The sequence below is a fragment of the Colobus angolensis genome, unplaced genomic scaffold (assembly GCF_000951035.1).
Source record: "Colobus angolensis palliatus isolate OR3802 unplaced genomic scaffold, Cang.pa_1.0 Scaffold93, whole genome shotgun sequence".
Classification (NCBI taxonomy): Eukaryota; Metazoa; Chordata; class Mammalia; order Primates; family Cercopithecidae; genus Colobus; species Colobus angolensis.
In genome coordinates this window covers 3,568,780-3,584,461 of record NW_012123265.1, presented here as the reverse complement: position 1 = coordinate 3,584,461, position 15,682 = coordinate 3,568,780, and the positions used below count along the sequence as shown (strand labels likewise).

Below are 15,682 nucleotides of genomic sequence, written 5' to 3'. Positions count from 1 at the left end.
TCCCCCTCACAGACACACCCTGATTAGCCAGGTTTGGGGTATTTCCTGTCCTTTATCACAGAGTTAACTGGTTAAGGAGGGGACTAAGGGGTAGCTGGAGTTGGTGAACAGGAGCCTGGTAGTAATGGCCAATAAGTAAGGAGGGCTTGCTGGGCGCCTGGCGCTGTTTGTGCATAATCTCACTGTGCAAAATCCTTACCATAGTCCTAGTGAGATGATAAAAGTCCTACCTTTTATCATCATTCCAACTGACAGATCAGAAAGTTCAGGCTGGAGAGATTAAGTAACAGGGCGGGATCACCCAGCCAGCGAGTAGTGGATCCCAGACTTGAGCCCAGGCAGCCTGACCTGGCACCCACAGGCTGCCGGCTGCATAGCACTGCCTGGAGGTGGAGGTGTCAGGGAGACGCCCCTGGGAGCCACCCCATGGGCTCAAGGCAGTGTCCAGCAGACACGTACATGGCCACAGTGGGTGTCACTCAGACCTGGATGTTGTTCCCCTGGGAAAGCTGTTAGGAGAACCAGAAGAGCAGGAGGCTGGACCTTATGTAAGACACAGAGGGACATCCCAGGACAAGTTGGGACAAGTGGCCACAGTTGAGGAAAGACACAGCAGGCTAGTGGGCTGTTCTCACTGTCCAATAATGAGGATCAAAGAGAAAGTTCAGCATGAATAAAACAGACGTCGAAAACTCAGACGTGGAAAACTCAGCCCACCCAGTCTCCGCAAGTCTCCCCAGAAGCCAGGGACTCCCCAAGGAGACACGCCAGGAGCACTCCCAGGCCAGGATGGGCCAGTCCCACCCCCGCATCACCAGCCTGAGCCTGGAGAGTCCAGGCTCCTGCCCAGAGCATGCCCATCCCCGCCAAGAGAAACCCAGGACCCCCAGCCCTGCAGGGTGTCGGGCAGACCCAGGATGGTCATCCTGCCACCTGCCCTTTGCACAGCCTGGCCCTTGCCCAGCTCCTCCCACTCCTCTCCAGTGTCCTGTCCGTGCTCCTTCCAGCCTCTGCCCTTTCCCTGGGCTCTTCTCTCTGCCCTGACTGCCATTCCCTGGGCTTCTCCAACCGAGAAAAGTCTTCCAGGCCCCAATCAAAGGCTGCCTCCTTATGGGAGCTTGTCTGGCCTCTCCTCACACCTACCAGGCAGAGCTGAATGGGTGTCCCCCTCCCCTGTACCTCCTCGGCATTGCACTCACGCCTGCCTCAGTGTCTCAGTCACGGGGTGATTGTGCTGCATCCATGAGAGCAGGGCCCGCAGGTGACTCCCGGCTACCCAGGCTTGGGCCTGGAGGAAGCGCTCCATGGGCAAGGTAGGAGCCACCATATTTTATCCTCAAGGCAAAAGATGTAGTGGCCCCCTTTAAAGACTAGGAAACTAGTCAGATGCGGTGGCTCATGCCTGTAATCCTAGCACTTTGGGAGGCTGAGGCGGACGGATAGGTCAGGAGTTTAAGACCAGCCTGGCCAACACGGCAAAACCTTGTCTCTACTAAAAATACAAAAATTAGCCGGGCATGGTGGCACATGCCTCTAATCCCAGCTACTCGGGAGGCTGAGGCACAAGAATCACTTAAACCTGGGAGGCATAGGTTACAGTGAGCAGAGACCATGCCACTGCACTCTAGCCTGGGTGACAGAGCGAGACTCTGTCTCAAAAAATAAAAAACAAATAAAGAATAGGAAACTGGGCTGGGTGCCATGGCTCACACCTGTAATTTCAACACTTTGGGAGGCCGAGGTGGGAGGATCACTTCAGATCAGGAGTTTGAGACCAGCCTGGGCAGCACAGCAAGACCCCATCTCTACAAAAAAAAATATAAAAATTATCCAGGTGTGATGGCACATGCCTGTAGTCCCAGCTACTCAGGAGGCTGAGTCGGGAGGGTCCCTTGAGCCCCGATCAAGGCTTCAGTGAGCTATGATCTCACCACTTCATGCCAGCCTGGGTGACAGCAGAGAGAGACCCTGTCTCTAAAGAAATAAGAAAAAAATTAAGACTGGGAAACTGAGGCACAAAGAAGCAACTTGTTCAATGACTTATCTTGGAGCGCATGCTAGGAGCCCACAGTAGTTCCCAAGCTGAGAGGGGTGAGGCGTTGGCCTTGGCGCAGAGGAAAGAGATGTGCCTGGGGGTGGGCCAGCCCCTCTGTAACCTATGGTGGCCTCGGGACTGGTGCCAGTGAACGAGGCCTCAGCTCTGTCCCTGGAGTGCGTGGGATGACTGAGGTCACAGCTCTGCCAAGCAGGATCAGGCCTTGGCTTCCCTGCTGTAGCCTGCGGTAGTGGTGACCCCTGTGGGGTTCTGGCCTCCCTGCCCCACTTCTGCTCTCGGCTCCAACTTTGGCACCTCCCGGGGCCTCGGCAGGAAGCCCAGAGGTGCTGTTGCCCCACACCTTCCCCTGGCCTTCTGGAGGGTGCGCAGGGGCTGCTGGGAGTCTTGGGAGGGTGTCAGGGAAGAGGGAAACACACTGAGCAGCTGTGGGAGGACATGAAAGCAGCACCACCAGGCATGGTGCCTAACACCTGTAATCCCAGCACTTTGGAAGGCCAAGGTGGGAGGATGGCTTGAGCTCAGGAGTTTGAGGCTGCAGTGAGCTATGATCACACCACTGCACTCCAGCCTGAGCAACAGAGCAAGACCCTGTCTCTTAAAAAAAAAAAAAAAAAATTAAAAAAGGGAGGGGCAGTGCACCAGCAAGCCCCAACCTTTGGCACTGGGCCCCTTCCACCTGTCAGACACACCCACAGCCCCCTAGCTCTGGTGACTGAAGCCCTCTTGGCCTCTCTCCCACCCCTCTGGCTACGGATTCCTCTCCTCTGTCCCTTTATAGGTGAAGGTCCCTCAGATCCCACACCTTGGTCCTGCTCCTCTCTCTACACCCACTCCCTGCTCCACCTCATCCACCATCCATCATCCTCCCTTACCTGGCTCCAGCTGTCAGGTCAGTTCCAGAACTGCATGCCCAGAAGTCCCCTGGACATCACCCCGTGAAGCCCCACAGGCACCTCAGGCTCCAGGTGTCCACAGAGGCCTGATTTCCTACTTCCTATGCGCATCCTCAGGAACGTTGCCAAAACTCTCTGTGCCTCAGGCGAGTTGTCTATAAAACTGGTACCGGAGGATCCACCTCAAAAAGTTATTGTGAGGACTAAATTAGCACAGCACCTGGCTAATGGGTATATACATGCTCAATAAATGTGAGCTATTTTCATCATCTCTTTTTCTCCAAGAAAACCTGCTCCCAGGCCACTGCACTAATGCCAGCTGTCCCTGCCTGCCAGCCACCAGCCTGGCACCTCTAAGGCATTCTCCACAAGGTGACCAAAGTGACAGGATTGTGACCACTTCCCAATGGCTCCCCATTGCCCTCAGGACAGAGCTGGCCCTCTGCCTGCCCACAGAACCTTTCTGTAGTCTAGCCAGACAGAGAGAGGAGTCACAAATGTTTGAGAATGAGATGGGGGTGGGGCAGGAAGAAGAAAGAGGGCGGGAGGGAGGGAGGGAGAGAGGGAGGGAAGAAGGAGGGAGAAATAAAGAGAGAAGAAAAAGAGAAAGAAAGAAAGAGAAGAAGAGAGAGAAAAAAAGGAGAAAGAAGAAAGAAAGATGAAAGAAAGATGAAAGACAGGAAAGAAAAGAAAGGGAAAGAAAGAGAGAAAGAAAAGAAAGAGAAGAAAAGAAAGAAAGAAGAGAGAAGGAAAGAAAGAAAAAGAAAATTCTGTAATTCTGTTCCATTTTGAGCTTTAAAAGAGATCTGGTGGCTGACTCTGTCTCCTGTCACTTGCTGCAGGTTTAGAGCAAGTGACTTCACTCTCGGTCTCTTCATCTGGTGGAAGGGGTAACCACTGCTCTCCTCCCACAGTGGGCTGTGAGGTAGATGAGATCATAGAGATTGAGCACAGCAGGTCCTCATGGGTGCCAGTTCCTCTTCCTCCCTCTCCCAGAACCTGTCAAGGGGCAGTGAACTTGGAGTGATGTTAAATAATGAACCAAGGTATTGGGGTAAAGAGGAGGTTTCACCTTAGTGAAGTGGGAGGCCGGGCTTCCGGATTCCTGGACTATTTGGGTCTGTGCTGACAGGGAAGTCAGGAGAGAAGGGAAAAGAAGGGATTTGGGAAGTTCGAATGGGGGTGGAGGGTGCTGGTTTCTTTCCAGTTGTTTCTCAGGAGCTCTGTCCAGCTGCATGTCTCAGGTTTGGGGTCTGAGCACCTTAGGGCAGCCTCAGTTTTCCCAAGATGCTCCCCTCTGGGAAGTCCAAGAAAAAGCAGCCCAAGAAGAAAGGGTAGATAGCAGTTTGCTTCAGCCCTGACAGCTCTCAGTGCTGCCCACCAGTCAATCCACTCAGGTCTTTCCCCAGGGATCCCTGTGTGACCGGCACACCTGCTGCCCTGCAGGTGGAACCCTCCCCTGAACCCAAAAACCCTTCCCTGGCAATGCTGGCTGGTGGGGGGAAGGGGTGCCTGGCACCTGAGCCCAGCAGCCCTGGTTCAACTTCTAGCCTCATCTTGTTGCTGTGTGCTGTTGTCTTTCCTTAGTTTCTTCCCTAAGTTCTTCCAAAAATTCTGTCTCTTAGCTGATGCCCTGAACAGGAGAAACAAATCTCATTTCAGCTCCTTTTTTACAGCATATGTTATTGACTTCATTTCTCCTAGTAGAAAAGTAATGTGTGTTCATTATAGAAAACCTTAAAAATATAGACAATATAAGAAAAGAAATATAAAGAAAGAAAAAAGGGTCATGATCCTGTCATCTGGACAGGGCCAACATCAACGTGTTTGGAATATTTTCTTCTGAGAGCTTTCTCGGTGTCGGTATATAACCCTGGAATTGTACCAGTAGATATCGTTTCATATCCAGATTCTTCCACTCACTATTATATGAAGAGTGGGAAAAAGAGTTTAGGGGAGTGGGAAGAGCAGTCTTTGGGTTTATACAGACTGCATAAATTCCAACTCCATGCTTCACCACGTATGTGACCCTGAGCATCAGCTTCCTTGTCTGCAGAATGGGGATGGCAACTGCGCCACTCACAGCAGAGAAAGGTTATAGCTCCGCCCCTGATGTCAAGCCCCACCCCCAGGGGGAGGAGGCACCTGGGAGCCCTGGGCTGGGGAGACCTCGTGTCAGAGCCACCTTTGCAGCTCCCACTGTTCCCATCCAGGACTACGCCTGTCAGAAACTAGGCTGTAGAGAACATAGCAAGGAGGAACCAAGACACCCAGCTGCCCTCCGGCCCAACCACTCACTATGCGTTGTCCTCCAGCAAGTCACTGGTCCTCCCGGAACTTCAGCTGTGGAATGAGAGGATTCTGCTCCAGCAGCAATTCCTAAGCAGTGTTACTAGGTCTAAGAAAGGAAGATTCTGAGGTCGAATGCTGGACAAGCACAGTTAAATGTGTTTCTTAGCTGCAGAACTTTTCAGAGCCTTTGATGTACTGATACATGGTAAAAAACGCAGAGGAGAATGCAGTGTGGGGAGGTGCCAGACTCATCATAGATGCCCCTTTTTCCCCCAAGATACCTAAAGGGAATTGATTGTGGTTGGGGTGGGGGAGGGCTGATCCCAGAATTCTCTGCAGTCCTCGTTCCTTGCTACTCTCCTCCCCATTTTCCATGCCCAGCCCAACTCCACAGAAAACACTCTTCTTTCTTATCTCCCTCCTTGGAAAGCTATTCAGTTCCCTCCTCCCAGCCTTCCCCTCTTCCCCTGGTTAAATCCTAGACAAGACTCAGCTGTAGCAGCCCCTCCTCCAGGAAGCCCTCCCTGACTTCCCAACTGGTCAGGCCTGCCTCTACTCCCACAGTCCCAGTAGGACACGACACACTGCCCAGTACTAGGCTATCCCCAAGGCAGGCTGCCACCATCTTGGGAGCTGGCCAGGACAGGGCCAGCTCTGCTTCCTCTCTGTATCCCCATGCCCAACACGACAATGGCACTCACATTCTGGAGCTGTCACTGATGGATGAAGGCAGCTGCGATTGGCGAGGAGAGGAGTGGTCAGGTGGGGAATCAGAGCCTCCATGGCCCCAGGTAGACCCATAGACCCATGAGAACCGTCCCTGCATGCTGGTCTGAGGCCCAGGCCGGTGGTCTGTTCCCTGCAGTGTCGGACGGGCACACATACAGCCGCTCAAGCCACAGGATGCGCTATGCCTGCAGTTCCTCGGAGGACTGGCCCCCACCCTTGGACATCAGCTCTGATGGGGACGTGGATGCCACGGTACTCAGGGAGCTGTACCCAGATTCTCCACCAGGGTAAGGAGGCCATGTGGGGAAGGGGGCATTAGAGGATGGGGCCCTGGACACAAAGACCCCCCAACTCCATCACGGGAAAGAGTGGCACCTCTCCACGTAGTATAAATCCAGAAAACACCTGCTCAGTGGGCATGGCCACCTCCTCCCCACTCCTGACCAAGTAGGTCCCATTGACGCAGTATGACTTAGCAGATGTCACCTGGAAGTGCTAGGAAAGGAAGAGACAAGCCCAGCTCCTCAGGCTGCTGAGTAGGTGTGCCAGGAATGCCCTTGCAGTTTCAGGGCAGGTTCTATGGCAGCTGTCCTGAGCTCCCTGGGGATCTGCTCCTCCAGCTGTCTCCCTGGAGGTGGGTGGGAAGGCCAGAGAGTATTTGGCTATTTCAGTGGCCATGGGATCAACTCCTAGGGAAAAAAAAGTTCATTGTGTTTCTATAAATAACACCAGGACTCGGGGGGAAAGAGGGGACGAGCCCATATGCCAACATCTGATGGCCCCAAGTGCACTCGCTCTGGAAACTCTTTCTTGTATGATCATGAGCAAGTTACTTAATCCTGCGGTGCCTGCTTCTCCATTGTTGAAATGTCCATGTAATAATACCTGCCCCAGCTGGGCATGGGGGCTCACGCCTGTAATCCCAGCACTTTGGGAGGCTGAGGTGGGCAGATCACGAGGTCAGGAGATCGAGATCATCCTGGCTAACATGGTGAAACCCCATCTCTACTAAAAATACAAAAAATTAGCCGGGCATGGTGGTGGGCCTTGTAGTCCCAGCTACTCGGGAGGCTGAGGCAGCAGAATCACTTGAACCCGGGAGGCAGAGGTTGCTGTGAACTGAGATCACACACTGCACTCCAGCCTTGGTGACAGAGCGAGACTTCATCTCAAAAAATAATAATTAAATAATAAAATAATAATAATAATAATAATAATACCTGCCCCACAGGATACTCATGAAAATAACACAGAAGTGCCGGTAAAATGCTCAGCAAGGCACTGGCTCTTCCCACCAGTGGTGTCGTTACTATTTTGAGGCCACAGGTGATAAACTATCCATGCTGAGGAGGACGAGGGGAGGGGATCAGGGAGGATGGGCTGACACGGGAAATCGGCCTTTGTCAAGCGGGTGTGGTGCTTGGGTTGGGAGGAACTGGGACCTTCAGAGATACAGAGGAGGGTGTGACCAGCAGAGGGCACAGATGAGCAAAGGCCCGGAGGCAGGTGAGCTCGCGTGTGCCACACTACAGAGGGCACAGTGGGGTTTGACCTCTTCTCCCCTTCCCCTGCCCTGGCTTTCCAGTCAGACCCACCTGGACGCCGCCCAGGTTGATGCTCTCAGGCATGTCACTGTGGCTCTCAAGGGCTCTATTTCTTCGTTTACGAAATAGGGACAAATAACCCTGCTTCCTGGGTTTTCCTGGAGAGGAAGATACTGTGGGTATCTGGGATGTGGCTCAGGGTTAGACCTGAGCCCTCGGCTCCTGAGGCCATAGCCTGAGGACACAGGCACCTCCCCCCACCCCTAGCAGTCAGTGGCTCTAGCCTGTGTGGGGAAGAGCCAGCTGGGTCCCAGAGACCAGGAGCTGGACCCCAAGGAGACTGCCTCTGCCCAGTGAGGCTCATCAAAAGGACAGGAACCGGTGGGGCTGCTTCTGATGGAGGTGGAGGCACACAGATGCCCTGAGGGTGCCTGGGAGTAGACTTCTCCCTGAGTCAGAGCAGAGCGTTGGGTTGGCCTCAGGCACAAGGGGGTGCCCCAGCTGCAGGCCTCCATTGTGGTCAGGTACCTCCCCCCAGGCTGGTTGGGTTCAGGGCCTGGAGAGGGCTGGGCAGGCATGAGACAGGGGTGGGGAGGGGTGGGGAAGGTGGGAGCAAGACTAGGAAGACAGAGGTGATTCCCCCTGCAAACACACACACGCACACACACACACACACGAACACACACACCTGCCGAGACCTGCCAGGCAACAAGGTCTGGCTGAGCCCGGGGTCTCTGTGGTCTCATCTGCAGCCACCGAGGCAGAGACTGGCCTTAGAGATCAAGACGGGTTCCTCTCAGAGAAGTGGGGGGTCATGGAGCTAGAAGGAGGGAGTTATGCCCTCAGCTCCTGGGGACCCCAGAGACAGTGGCAGTGGGAAGAGAAACGGACAGGTGGAGCTTGTGGCCAGGAGGGCCCTGTGCCTGTGATCATGCCCACAGGAGTGGCTATGTCCAAACAGCCCTCAAGGGCTGCTCGAGCAGCCCCCTCCCCATGGGGAGCTCTTCTCTGGAGGGCCTTTGGTCCCCTCCTGCCAGCCCCCCGCAGGCAGATCACCCATCAGTACTCAAAGAGGGAAAGGGGTCAGAGCCTCCACCATTCCCTGCTAGGAGACCCGTCCAGCCCTGGATGAATGGCCCGTGTCCTCCCCCTAGCCCTTCCACCTTCACCCCTGCCCCAGGGGCTCCAGCAGGGGTGGTGCGACCGGTCCTTTCCAGGGCAGTGGGTGCTTTTTTGCTCTGCATCTGTAGGTTCAGAGGGGCCCAGGGGACTCTTTCCTAAACTGAGAAGGGGAACTTTGGAGTGGCTGGAGACCAAAGTGTCTTGTAGCCTGAGGTTGGTCCTACCCAGGCCCCGCACACCCAGACCCACACCCCGCTGCAGGGAGATGCTCCGTAGACAGTGGTCCCTGCTGCTGCGAGGCTTGCGAGGCACCAGAGACCCAGGGCAGCTCAGTGTTCATGCGTTGAGCTCACACCGCACATGAGGGCTGAGTCAGGTCCCGAATCCAGGTCCCAGGGGTTCTGAGGTCCCCCTCTGGAGGTGGAGGGAAGTAGTAGGGTTTCACTGGAGCCAGCAGGGACAAGGCCCACCCTGGTCCACAGCCAGGTCAGCTTGTCACTGCAGATAGACACCCAGGCCTTTGGGAGAGACTCAGCCCTCAGGCCTAGGGGGGCACTGAGGGAGCCTCTTCTCTTGTAGCTACGAGGAGTGTGTGGGGCCAGGGGCCACTCAGCTGTATGTCCCCACGGACGCACCGCCACCCTACTCTCTGACTGATTCCTGCCCCACGCTGGATGGCACCTCCGACTCAGGCAGCAGCCACAGCCCCAGCCGACACCAGCAGGAGCAGAGAACCTCGGCCCAAAGGGGCCTCCAAACGGTCTCCATGGATACCCTTCCCCCCTATGAGGCTGTGTGTGGAGCCGGCCCCCCATCGGGCCTGCTGCCACTGCCGGGCCCAGGCCCAGGGCCAAGGGGCTCCCAGGGCTCACCCACCCCAACCTGGGCCTTAGCCTCTGGCCCAGAGAGGATTGTGTGAGGGACCCAGCCGGCCGGGTCCTGCTGGTCCCTATGGGCTGAACCACATTCTTTAGGCACACAAAGGCATGCACACACACACACACACACACACACGCACAGAGATGCACTCGTGACTCGTACACACACAGACCAAACTTGTATACACACAGACATCTACACTGACAAACCCCGTGTACACACGCAGATCTAGACATGCTCCACGTGTGTGCACACACAGGCCCACCACAAACACAAAACCCACCGGCAAAGGTTTCACAGAATGTGGAGCTCTCCTGGCCTCCCGTCCCTCCTCCCGGCCTGTTGGTTGTGCCTCTGTAGACAGCGCTGCGGGGAGAGAGGCAAAGTAGGAAGTTGGACTTTCTCTTCCCTCTCCCAGGCCGGTTTGCCCCTACCCTTGCCAGCAAGCTGTGCCCAAATTCTGATTCTGCCTCTGGAAACTGCTGGACCATCCCAGGTCAGCTGCCTGCCCTGACCCCTACCCCAGGGCCAGCTTGTCCTCCTGGGAGGCGGGACAGGCCCCAGTGAGGTTCCATTGTGCGCTGTGCCTATATCTCGATTCCAGGGCAGATGAGCCACAACATCACCACCCTGCCACTTACAAAGTGGGGGACCCGGGTCTGGGGGCTCAGGTGCAACCTGGAGGCCTTCACAGCCCACCAGGCCCCCTCCCGACCCCAGTACCCTCAGTCAGGTGGTGCTAGTTAGAGCCATCTCCGAAGCTGCAGGCCCTAGGTAGATGGGCAGGGCCCTTCATGGGTGTGCAGTGGCGGTTCCCTCGTCAGACCAGCCACTGCCCAGGACTGAGGGTCTTCAAGGAGGAAGAGGCCATTGTCCTTCTCCAGGTGGCTTCACCGCAGTGCTGCCTGGGCCCCTCTCTGAGGCAGAGAAGTGGCCCCTTGCTCAGTCCCTGCCCGGCCGACCACTGTGGCCTGCACGCGAATGGGTCAGAGCCAGATCCGGGAGCTGGTGCTGTCCTCCTAGGTGGCCGCTCATAGCTGGGGATGGTGAGTGAATGTGTTCTGGCCTTGCCCACGTGGGTGTTTGCAGAGACAAAATGAAGGGGATATACTCCCCATAAATACCACCTTGCCACCACAAGAGGACCAGAAGGCTACTCGGCCTTGCTGCCACAGAAGGGGATTTGTAGGGTCAGCCTAGCCGCAGAAAAGCTGGCTCAGATCTTGACCGAGAAACCCCAGTGATTTCCATCAAAGACCACGCAGGCAATGGAAGTGATTCCTGAAGACCCAGCCCACCGAGGGTGGCAGCCAAGCATCTTTGAGGAGTGTCCCCGCCAGCATCGCCAGCAGCCATCACTCTGCCTCCCTCCCACCTCTTGTCCCCCATCGTTAAACAACAGCACCCTACCCAGCCTCCCCACATTTCTGTTCCTGTAATGAAGGGCTAAGACGATTTAGTAATCTCTTTCTTAAGCAGAGGAGTGGCAAGGATGGCAATCTGTTCTGGTGCGGAGCTGAAAGGAATCCACCCAGAGGTTCTGTAGCATCCTGCGTGCAGCCTCCTGGAGCCCCAGACTCCACGTGGGGGAGGGACTTGTTTACAAGCAGTTCTGACCACCTTAGTGGTGTACTGTTTTCTAGGCAAAAAATATCTGTCTGTTGTACTGTATAGCCTTTAAAATGCTCCAGGAATGAGACTCTTTTAAGAAACACATCCTGCTTCTGCAACTCCAGAGAGTGCTGGGGGAAAAAAAGGGATAAAAATTCCTACCTACTCATCAGTGTTTGAAGGATGGAGCTGAATCCTTGTTCCTGGACTAGGCAATGAATAAGCAACAATGTATCTTTTCTGTGTTCAAAATAAATATATCATATCAATAAAATGTAGCAAGAAGTAACACTTTGAAAGAGTGAATAAGGGGTTTTTCTTTCTTTCTTTCTTTCTTTTTTTTTTCTTCAGACAGGGTCTCTCTCAGTCGCCTAGGCTGGAGTGCAATGGTATGAACATAGCTCACTGTAGCCTTGAACTCCTGGGCTCAAGTGATCCTCCCACCTCAGCCTCCCAAGCAGCTGGGGCTACAGGCATGCACCACCACACCCAGCTAATTTTTGATTTTTAACTTTTATAAAGACAGGGTCTCACTATGTCGCCCAGGCTAGTCTCAAACTCCTGGTCTCAAGCGATCCTCTCACCTCAGCCTCCCGAGTAGGGTTTATACCTTCTGAAACTTGTAAGGAAAGGAAACACTACATAGCAACAAAATAAAAATACACCTCCAGCTAGCAATCCCTACCCATTCATTACCTCTCAACGTTGAGCACCACTGAAGCCTTGTCATTTTCCTGTTGATGTGAATATTTGGATAGTCAGTGCCTTACAGGAGTTGCTTTTATTTTTTAACCTCACTGAAACTTGACATCATTTCTCTGGGATATGGCTGGTGTAACGTCACGAGGATGGGCCATCAACTTCAGGACCTGACTCTAGGAACTTCAGAGACTACACGTTTTTACTCTAACAGTGGTTGGTTTGTAGCACCCTGATGGTCTATACTACCAGGAAAGAGAGGAAAATGGCAATGAGACTAAAATGAGCTGTTGTCTCGCCCTCTGCAGGAACTCCCCTCTTCCTTTCCATGCTGTCCACAAGACCACGGCTTGGGCTATTAATCTCTGGGAGGACAGAGCCTGGGCCCCTTCCTCTGTCACATTTCCCTCCCACCAGAACTCCAATAGAACCCACTAACATAGTCCTAGACCCCCCAAGTGCCTTGAAAGTGGGGTGCAATCCTGAAGGAGGGTGCAGCGGGGGGGAAAGACCGCGAAATAGGCTCATCCTTCTGGTTCTCCAGCCCATATCCCTGCTGGACAAGCCAAGGCTGGCTCTGACACGGTCACCACCCCGACGCTGAGCCCACAGTGCCACCTGCCGGCTCCTTGCTGCCACTGTTCAAAGTGAACAAGTCGGGTCCTGAAGAAGGAGGAAGGTCCCTTCTATCACCTCGAAACACACTACCCACCGACACTCATAACTGCAGACAAAACCTGTCATTTTAATCCTGGGCTTTTCTTCCACCCTTGAGATGTTCCATAAGGTTTAACCCATTAACATCACCACCCTGCCACTTACAAAGTGGGGGACCCAGTTCTGGGGGCTCAGGTGCAACCTGGAGGGCCTCACAGCCCACCGGGCCCCCTCCCGATCCCAGCACCCTCAGTCAGGTGGTGCTAGTAGAGCCATCTCCGAAGCTGCAGGCCCCAGGTAGATGAGCAGGGCCCTTCATGGGTGTGCAGTGGCAGTTCCCTTGTCAGACCAGCCACTGCCCAGGACTGAGGGTCTTCAAGGAAGACGAGGCCATTGTCCTTCTCCAGGTGGCTTCACCGCAGTGCTGCCTGGGCACCTCTCTGAGGCAGAGAAGTGGCCCCTCGCTCAGTCCCTGCCCGGCCGACCACTGTGGCCTGCACGCAAATGGGTCAGAGCCAGATCCTGGAGCTGGTGCTGTCCTAGGTGGCCGCTCACCCCCACCCCGCCAGCATCTCTCTCTGGACACAGCCTGACACTTATATCATCTTCTCTGTATGCAAAGTAATCACTCCTCTGTTCTGAACACCAGTAGGCATGGCTCCCGTGCCACCTCTGTGCTCTGGGGCTCCACCTCCCGGGAAAGAATGCAGAAACTTCCACAGTGATGGTGTCCAGCCATGTGCTGCCACCAACCTGAACCACCCCACACCGACACCCAGCTCCCACCGCAAAGGCTCAGGATCCCACAGGCCTTTGGGACTGTCACGCTCTTGGCTTTTCCTGCTCCTCCATCCACGACATGCCCTATGCTGTTACGTGTCACATATGACACCATATTCGAGGTCCTTTGCACATTCCTAAGGAGATGCCTCCTGTCTGTGCCAGGGGCCAAGGAGAACACCCCGGGTACCTGGGCTCATCAGAGGCCCACGGAGATGGAAGGTGAAGCTGCATCACAGGATGGTGGAGACAGGAGCATCAGGGCCAGACTCTGGGATGACGATGTAGGTGCGAGGGTTTGGTTAGGGAGGTGATCCCAGGAGTACCAGATAGAGTGAGACAGGAAACAAGGAAGGCAAGGAAGCCAGTGAGGGGGTCACCAAGCAGGTCACCACTGCAGGCCACTGAGTGCAGTCCCACTGGTGACTCTGAGAGACAGAGTAGAACGCACCTTGAAGTGACGCCCGCCCTCGGGTGGCAGAGATGGATTGTTTGTATCCTGATGCTCAGCAGACATTTTTGGAGGACATCTCTGCCCTTTGGAGAATGTTCATTCCTGCCCCTTGTGGAGGCGAAACGAGCTCCTCTGGCCAGAAAAAGTCTTCAGGCAGGGGAGTCACTGTGCTGGCGATGACACCATCATGATAGTCCACAAGAGCCATCATTGGGTCCCCATGTATGGGCATGGCGAGGTCCCAGGTCTCTGCACAGCACTCCAGCAGCTGCTGCCACACACAAGAAACAGGCATCGCCCAGAAGAGGGCGGAAAGGGGGTTGATACAAAGTAAGGCTGTTCACAGCCACCATGGGGAGCATCCGCTGTCACACCGGCCAAGCCCGCATGCACATACACACACTGGGGCTCCTCCCACCAAGTTCCTAGAGACACCCCTGGCACACACTCACATGTAGCATCCCCTCAGCTCCACCTCCTGTGGTTTTGTGGACATTTGCTCAGACAGCTTTGGTGCACACACACTAGTGCCCTTCTCACTTACAGCTTGTGCATGTACACACTTGGCATCGCACACTCCAGTGCCACTGACACTCCCACTCAACTGTTCCTATCCGTTGATACTAGCGGTATCCTATCCGCTAATACCCACCTGCATGTCCAAACAGGCTCTGGGTATTAGCGGTGGAGAGACAGTAAGTTTCATCGTTTGAGGAAGTGAATCTTCTGTCCTGGTCTCTGCTTTGCTTGACCCCACATTGCACCTCCTCGGGGCCAGAGGAACTCTCTGGAGCCCAGGAATCGCTGCCTAGATCAGGCCGGATATCTCTGGACTTGGGGGCTGGGCAGATCTTTACCCCCAGGGTGGCAGCCCAGTTGTGCCAGCCCAACATGTCTCCAAGAAATCCAAGGTTGCAGGTCCTCAGGCCCTGCCGTCCCCACCTCAGTCATGCCACCACTGACCATCCCCACCAGCACGACTCCTGGGGGCCTGGGGCTGCCTATCTCTCTTCCACCGCCAGTGGCTGCCTGGTCCACAGCCCACCACAAGGCTGGCACCACCTGCACTGTGTGGTGGAGTAGGAGGGCATCCCTTGAAAAGGACCTTTCACTCCCTGCCACTCTGAGCCTCATTATCCAACTGCAAGAGACAGAAACCCAACTTGAATCTTCATAAGCAAGGAAGAATACTTACTGAATTGTCCACGTCAGGCATGGCTGGATCCAGAAAGTCTGGGAATATGGGCAGGTATGTCATCTCTCTCTGGACTCTGCTGTCCACCACAGTGCCTTCATTCTCCCATCAGAACAAAAGTATGGAAGCCCCAAGTCTACTTTGGTTGGTTCATAATCCAAAACAAAGAGATCCTCTCTCCCCCAGAGAGCAAATACCAAGTCTCAGAAAACTGATTGGCCCAGACATGTCCTCATCCCTGACTCTGAATGGCTGTGGCTGGGATTAATAGGTCTCTGTTATTTATTTATTTGTTTGTTTGTTTGTTTTTGAGTCGAAGTCTCCCCCCGTCACCCACACTGGAGTGCAGTGGTACGATCTCTGCTCACTGCAACCTCCATCTCCCAGGTTCAAGCAATTCTCCTGCCTCAGCCTCCCGAGTAGCTAGGATTACGGGCACATGCTACTGCGCCCGGCTAAATTTTTGTATTTTTAGTAGAGATGGGGGTCTCACCATGTTGGCCAGGCTGGCCTTGAACTTCTAACCTCAGGTGATCTGCCTGTCTTGGCCTCCCAAAGTGCTGGGATTACAGGCGTGAGCCACCGCACCCAGCCGGGATTAGGGTCTCTGGCTGGCTGAGCCTGGGTCATGCCAAAGCAGTCCCTGCAGATCTCCCATGCCTCCACCTCTCCTCCCTGCCTGCCACTCTGTAGAGGGTGAGGAGGAGGAGCCACATTCATCTCTCCTGGAATGGGTTTTGCAAAGAAAAGAGGGAAGGAGGCTGGGAGAAC

The 15,682-nt window shown here is 54.7% G+C and overlaps 1 protein-coding gene and 1 pseudogene across 1 annotated transcript in view; one reads left to right on the top strand and one right to left on the bottom strand.

Annotated features, from left to right (window-relative positions):
* The window catches only part of BEAN1 (brain expressed, associated with NEDD4, 1), a 49,679-nt gene extending 38,662 nt beyond the window's left edge, over window positions 1-11,017 (top strand). The window contains exons 3-4 of the mRNA XM_011932121.1: window positions 6,107-6,257; window positions 9,216-11,017. Of these exons, the coding sequence (XP_011787511.1) occupies window positions 6,107-6,257; window positions 9,216-9,555 (491 nt within the window). The 3' untranslated portion in view covers window positions 9,556-11,017. The remainder of the gene's footprint in view (window positions 1-6,106; window positions 6,258-9,215) is intronic.
* Window positions 11,018-13,461: 2,444 nt separating this feature from the next.
* LOC105504607 lies at window positions 13,462-14,078 on the bottom strand (annotated as a pseudogene).
* Window positions 14,079-15,682: the final 1,604 nt, after the last annotated feature.